The 7610-nt window shown below is 33.6% G+C and overlaps 1 protein-coding gene across 1 annotated transcript; it reads right to left on the reverse strand.

The window, feature by feature from the left end:
- Window positions 1–891: 891 nt before the first annotated feature.
- LOC115982232 (GDSL esterase/lipase At3g48460-like) lies at window positions 892–2693 on the reverse strand. The gene is made up of 2 exons (XM_031104773.1): window positions 1918–2693; window positions 892–1621 (listed from the first exon to the last, which is right to left on the reverse strand). Exons 1-2 carry the CDS (start codon window positions 2629–2631, stop codon window positions 1115–1117), a joined length of 1221 nt encoding a protein of 406 aa, XP_030960633.1. The 5' UTR covers window positions 2632–2693; the 3' UTR covers window positions 892–1114.
- Window positions 2694–7610: the final 4917 nt, after the last annotated feature.

Consider the following 7610-nt stretch of genomic DNA (forward strand, 5'->3'; position numbering starts at 1 on the left):
GGAGTTTAAGAGTGTATCACTTGAGTCTCTCATACTGCACAAACAGAAAAATCTCCCTTTCTCTCTCAATAACTAAACAAAGAAAAACTAGAGACTAAAATAAAAAAGGCCCAAACAAATCAAACTCAAACCTTAGAGTTTTATACTCATTGCTAGAAACTGTCATTCTCTCCATTAAAATTCTCTGCAGTGGCTCGAAATTTGCTGTGCTTCAAATCTTTTCTCCCTTCAAGTTTAGCTTTAAGCTCTCGCTCCATTTCTTTTTTCTCTTTAAGCTATTGAAATTTTATTTTATCATGGAAGTGGAAAGAGACAAAGAAGAGACAGAGTATAACACTGTCACCCACTCACCCTTTTATTTCTAGTCTTTTATTATTATTTCTATTCTCTTCATAAACTTATCACATAACAACTGAGAGAGAGAGAGCCATGTGATGTATCAGTCTTTTGCTTTATAACTTATAAGTTATCACACATATTGCTAATTTGATGTATATCACATCAATCCATTTTTTGTTAGTGATATTAATTTATTGAATAATGTAATAAATTAATTTTTAATTGTAAAAGTTTAGATTATAAAGTAGTCACAATATTAGTATATTTGCAAGTTTGCTATTGGTAAACTTGGTTTTATTATTCCATGCTTAAGATTTTTTTTTTTTAATTAAATTATCATTTTATATTATGAATCATGTTTTATTTATTTATAAGTACTTGCTCATTATAAATGTCCACATATGAAAAATTTTAAAAAAAATTGAAAAAGAAATTCAATCAAAAAAAGTATGTATGGATAAATTTGTTACTAATATTTAAATATGAAAAATGCCCTATTTAAAATCATCACCTCAGGCCATTAAAGCTGATGATTCGGCCCTGAGTGTACAGTAAAAAGTGAAGTCCTGGTTCAAGACCCTAGGTACTTGTGTAACATTTAAATAATAACAATAATAAGGTAAAAAGATAGTAAACTATCTTGAAACAAGAAATATTATCCAGCTCTCCGAATGCCACCATTGGGAGCCTACTACTAATCTACCTCGCAACATTAGGCATCAGCCATCAGATATTTATTACTAAAAACAGAATTGGTAGGCCAATGTCAGACATTTTAATATTGGCCTTTCTTCTTCTTAATCAGATCTGCAAATGATGGTGTACAAAAGCCTTGGTTGAAGAAGAGATCAGAGAGGTGTAAATGCATATTTTCAGTCAAATGGACCCCGTCAAAGTTAATATGGGTGCTGGAGTTCTTGCAATTAGAGGTGCCAAAAGCTCCACAAAGGAGGTTTGGTTGATAGTTGAATGGTCCTCCCCCAGCTCCACAACATGCCTTGAAGGGTTCGTCAAACTGGTATTGTGTGTGCTTTTCCAATATTGTTGTGAATGCTTTGTAGAAATCAATATATAGGATCATAGAATCATTGTATTGGGTTCGAATTTCATCCAACCTCTTCTGGAGAAGATTGTTGTGACCCTTTATTACCGAGTTGGCACTCGCTGAACACCCATTTTGATCACGATCATTTGAGGGAGATGTTGCTAACTGCAATGGAAGGCACCCTATTGGTGGTAGCCCTTGAACCACAAGGAACTTTGCACCCTTGTCCAATAGCCCCTATCAAAAGAAAGTAAGCTTAATATGACTATTCCAACATTAACTTCACCATAACATTCATCCTTTCTCATATATGCAGTGCAACATTTTGTGAAAAGAGTCCTGATCAAATGTTTAGATTGGAAGAACTCATTGAGATACTTTTTTTTTTCCTTCTAACAAGCTATGGCTATATGCTACATTCTTTCTTTTTTTGTAATATTATGCTTGTTGGAATAACAGTTAAATGATTAAATTCATCATTTTTTTTAATCAATTTGAGCTTTTGATATAAATGGTAGTTTATCAATGCTTACCAATGCAAGTGTGCAGATGTGATTAACAGCTTGCTCTGTGAATTGCTTATTGGCAAAAGCAAGGCCAATGGAAGAGGCAAAAAGACGAGCATAGTCATTGCCACCAATCTGACCTATCCAAAAGAGAGCATTCCCAAGCTCTGATTTGCATGCAGCCTCATCTTTTCCTTGGCATTCTCTCTCCCCAACAAAGTTATGGAACCAATCAATTTGAGTTAAGATACTCTCTGGATTTGGTTTCCACAGAAGGGGATTACTGAAATTGAAATGACTGAAGAGATTTTTTGAAAGAGCCGTTGATCCGGCTAATGCAAAGTTTGCACCACCTGAGAAGTTTGCGGAAGAGCCTTTATAGGCTGACAAGTGGGATATGTTGAGAGCTTCACATAGGAAATCAATGACTAAACGGCCATTAGATAGTCGATAACCAGATAACTTTGAATTTTCTGATGAGCAATATGGGGACCAAGCATGAGAGAATAAAGTGCTTATGAAGGATTTGAGATCACCCAAGTTGTGAGCATTTCCAGTGTCTGTGTCTGAATCGCCGAAAGCATAAACCTTATTGAAGCAACCTTTGAAATCTACTTTTGCTTGGGAACCAGCAGGAGGTGGCATGCTTTCATGGCTCTTGTTGTGAGCATATGAAGGAGACAAGGATAACAAGAGGATGAAGCATGCAATTTGAAGAAACAGGTACTTGGAGTTTTCCATTTTGTGACTCAACGAAGGATCTTGTTTTTTTGTTTGATTGTAAGAACTAAATGGTAGAGTAAATGAGGTATTTATACTTGGCGCCTCTCCCTTGTGGGATGGTAGCTCATTGAGGCATTGTATGAACCTCCCAACCTTTAGGAGAGCAAAGATGATCTTTGTTTTACTTGGTCATTATCCAATGTCATAAAACTTACAGTTTTGAGTCTTGTGGTGTAAATTTGATTCCCTATGAGCCTAACAATGCTTGGGAACTCAGCTTAATTGTTGTTTGCGGAACCGATCTCTCCTAGACACGTTGTTGGAGATTTAGATCCTGATTTTTAGAAATTAACCAATTTTAAACCAAAAAATTAGTTAACCAAATATTTTGGGATGTTCAATTTATGGTTAACTAGCTCGTAACCTCATACATATGCATAAGATACATTTACAAATAAGCATAATTAAATGAGTATTAAAATTTTACCAAATTTATTTATAATATATATAATGTTTGTATATTTGAAAATATAAAATAGCTATTAGTAAAATAATTACAACTTTGTTTGAATTAGATGTAAAAAATCATTGAAATTGTTATCCATGAAATTCTTAACTTTAATTTGTCTAACCACTATTTAATTTGTATAATAATAATAATTAATCAACGATGGTATTTTTTTTATGGTTTTTTAATTTTGATTCTATGGTTTTCTCATTTGATAACTCATTTAGCACAGAAAATTAAGAAAATTAAATTAGACTTGATTTTTGTAGTGTAGTAAATAGTTGCACCAAAATTAAGAAAATTGAATGGAACATATGACATAAAATTAGACTACTATTTGAGATCTAATTAGAGTTATATTTGCTTTGGTAAGTACAAACCAATATTGGTAAACAAATATGTGCAAAATGTAAATAAAATAAGCAAAATGGTTATGGAAAGAAAAGTTCAACATGGAAAAAACTCTTTAGAGGTTTACCACCAAAATCCAAGGAAACAGATCCACTAAATAGAATCAAAGTTTTATAGTAGAATCATCCTTAATTCTATAGCTCCCCCCAATACCACAAACAATTTTACCACATGCAACTCAAAAGCCACAGACTTGTTTCTTGCAAACTCTATATAAATGAGTGATTCATCAAGTAGGGCATAAAATTTTAGAGATTGGATGAATTGATAGATCCAAATTGGATTTCTTTTTATCCATGATTCTTGATCAAACAATTGGTATCAAGACATGCATTGTACTTATCCCAATCAATAGATATGTATATTGAGATTTAAAAAACTTCTTTCTTCTTGAACTATGTATTGAGATTTCAAAAAGATTTTTCTTCTTGTGTTGTTCTAGGCATAAGTCCTGGATTTCAAAAACTCTCTAAAAAGTAAAACACATTTAATACCAACTTTATCTCATGGTTTGCTTGCCTACAATCTATTAACCTAACACATGTTTCTACTCATGTAACGACTTTCACCACACCTTTTTTTGTGGTGATAGAATATGAGATCTATTTTTCTTATTTTTCGATCAAATTATCATTAAGATATGTTTATTTCCCCTTGTTTTTTCCACACATATATATGTATATATATATATATATATCTAAAAGTAGAAGAGTAGCATTTGTTGTTGCTGTATTCCATTTGCACCACGTCATCATCACGTTAATCACCACCAATTATTTATTTTCTTATTTATTTTTTATTCCTACTTTTATGATATATATATATATATATATATATAAACATTATTGACTTTACACATTCAGCATAAGTGGTTTTAACATTACACTAAATTTTGCCTTTACATATTCATCTACTTTAATTTTAAAATTATTTTTTATTCTTACACATTTCATATTACACCAAATGGACTACTATAAAAGATATATGTGCCTTAAAAATCAATTGATTAAACTACTGGCACCACGGTCTAACTTCTAGGTAGTTACAAAAATTTTCTCCCTTTATATTCCTTCTCTGAAAAATCTAAAAAGAAAAAAAAATAATAATAAAAATCTCTATGCTCTTCTCTCTTTGTAATTTATTTCCCTCACAACTTTGAAACTGATGCCACTTCGTTTTAGAGGAGTAGAAGGAGAAGTAGAAGAAGAAGGAAGATGAGAGGATTGTGTTAAAGACATATTTTATGTAATTTGCTAATCCTTTGTCAAAATGCATTCCACTTGTAATTAGGTAGATCTAGGATGGGTCTAGGACTTCAAGAAACATGTTGTTCAAGTCAAGTGTTAAAAATATGAAGATCCAACCAAGAAAAAAGTGAAGAAAAGCCGTTCATTAAATCTTGATAGCAATCTTGAAAGAAAACCTCCTATCAAGGTTTATAGTCAAAACTCGATAGAAACTCGACACATGCTGTTTCTGTCGAGACTTACGAAATCAAAACTTCCAAATCTGATTTTCAGCCTAACCTGAAATATTTGTATAGGGTTTCTTTTCTCACAACCCTAGACATATATAAAGCTTATTTTAAAAGGCCGTCGTACATGCAGAAAGTGCCCTAGTTCATTATTCTTTCTGAAAAAGCTACTACATCTTTATGCCAAAGGTTTTGCGACCAAAGAGCTTCCTGATCTTCATCGTTATTGAACTGAAGAACTTTGCAGCCAACAATCTCTTCAAGTTGCTAGAGTTAGTCATGTACTGGGATTCGTGCATCAAGGGAAAGATTGCCACTACAATACAAGTTCAATTGGATATTGGGGTAAGGGTTCAACTGTAGGTTGGTATTTCAAGATAGGCCAAAGAGTTTGGTAAGATTCCTTATACTTGTAACCACTTATGATTGATAATAGTGGATTCTTGGGAGTGGAGACTTTAAAATCACCCGGTGGGGTTTTGCCTTGGTAGTTTTCCCCATTCATAAACAAATTACTTGTGTCAAGTTTATTTTTTGCTACATTTAGATAATTTGGTGATTTTTTTGTGCTACCACGCTATTACATGAAATTTGGTCTAATTAATTAACTTGGGTAATTAATTAATTAATTAGTTGCAAGGGGTCAATTCATTTTAACCCAACAGATTGTCTGTGGTCTTCACCTCGATAGGGCACCTTTTCTTTCTCCCACTATTTTTTCCCCAATTTTAAAAGATTAATTTGATATGCTTTGTTTTTTTTAATCTCTTTTTTTTCTTGTTTTTTTCAATTTTGGAGACAGAACTTCAAAGCATAAATGCCCTAGAACCAATGAACAAATAAAAATATACAATTTGTCTTTTATTTTCTACTTCCAATTTGTTTTGTATTTGCTTTATTTTAGACATATCTTTCTTTTCGGGTTTTTAGGAAACATAAGTCTCTTCTCACGAAAACTTGCAATTTGAGTGTCGATAACGCTTGGATGCTTTGATGTGCTTGATTAATCTGTCTTGTGTGTGTTGCCTTTGTTGATATACACTTGTGCTTTGATAGATGAATGTTAGGCTTATGGATGATATGCTGTGATTGAATGCTTTAGATGCATGTTAGAGTGTGTTAGTTAGAATAACATGTCAAAAGGCCCTTAAATGAGATTAAGATTTGGAACACAATGAGTGGAAGCCGACCCACGGGTTGGGTGGGGTTGGGTGCCTAACACCCTCCCATGCCCATACTTAAATTCCGAACACGTGCTTTGGTAAAGATTAGTCCACACGCAAGGGCACTATATTTATGGTTCCTAGAACTAATCTAGATGGAGACTCTATTTACACCCTCCTCCATGATCCACCATAGGCCAAGGCGTACTTCCCATGGTTTTTGGGGAAACCCAAAAGCATGTCACGGGGGCTTGCGTCCACAGTCATGAATTTTTTAGGGGGGAGGGTTTGTTTATGAGATGACTGATAAAATTCCTCAATGAAGGACTGGTACCAGAATATATATATATATATATATATATGTTAAAATGGAGATGTAGATGTAGTTTCCTTTTCTTTCCCTCCTTCCTCTTGAATCATTTGTCTATTCATGACAAAATGGGGGAGAGTATACTAGAGTGTTTCTTCATTTCTATAAGACTCATGTGCACATTCTTAGGGGGAGGAATTCTATCTCATACACATTTGTCGAGGGGGAAAGCCATAGGGGAGAGGCATATACTAAGGGGGATAAGACATTTTTTATGAGAAAACCTTGTTTTATTTGTTTTACTTTATGCTTGGCTTCTCGTTGTTTATGGTGCTTTTAGTTATGTTTAGTATCTATGCTCATCATGCTTTTGTGTTGGACATGCATACATCCTTATGCTATTGCACTTTATTAGTTGCATGTTTAGATGATCATTTTCTTTTTCATATGATCATTGTAGTCATTTCCATACGATTGTTTTGTGTTTAATTAAGTTGCTCACAGTTTTCACATCATGTTTACTTGATCGATATTAACTTGTTACATTATACTTGTCCTTTTATCACTTGATTTACCTTAAGGGTCTAATGTGTTTTTTGCAAGTGTTTTAAGTTACAAGTATATAGTTCTATGTTCATCATAGCTTCTAGATTTAGGTGTGAGTGAGTTTTGCCGTTGTTCCCTAAAAGCTCAAAAATGTGTTAAAAAACACAAGAGCTGTTTAGACCCCCAATTAAAAGTTACGGCTAGATTGCTTTTACTTTAACTCATCTAAGTGCGGAAGCAAGAGTAAATGAAGTTCAATCAACCAATACTACTCTAGTGCATAAACATGAACAACAAACATAAAAGTAAAGCACAAGAGTAAGGGAAGAGAGAATGCAAACATAAGATAACATGCCGATGTGTTATCGAAGAGGAAACCGAAGTACTTATTGTAAAACCTCTCCGCCGCCCTCCAAGTGGTAATCGATCCACTAGAAAATTAGTTGGGATACATGAATCAGCAAGAGACTCTCCAAGCCTAATCTACCCGCACATAAGCCTTCCAAGCTCCTACTCCAACAAGGCTTCTTGGAACCGTATCTTGTCTAGCTTTCCGAATCCCACAATATGCCTGATTGCATCTGC

Source organism: Quercus lobata, chromosome 3 (assembly GCF_001633185.2).
Source record: "Quercus lobata isolate SW786 chromosome 3, ValleyOak3.0 Primary Assembly, whole genome shotgun sequence".
Lineage (NCBI taxonomy): Eukaryota > Viridiplantae > Streptophyta > Magnoliopsida > Fagales > Fagaceae > Quercus > Quercus lobata.

What these genes read in the sequence shown, in the direction of transcription:
- LOC115982232 (XM_031104773.1), bottom strand. Translation starts at nt 2,631, where the DNA reads ATGGAAAACTCCAAGTACCTGTTTCTTCAAATTGCATGCTTCATCCTC. An exon ending in ACATCTGCACACTTGCATTG is followed by an intron (nt 1,622 to 1,917) that starts GTAAGCATTGAT and finishes TTCTTTTGATAG; the next exon opens with GGGCTATTGGACAAGGGTGC.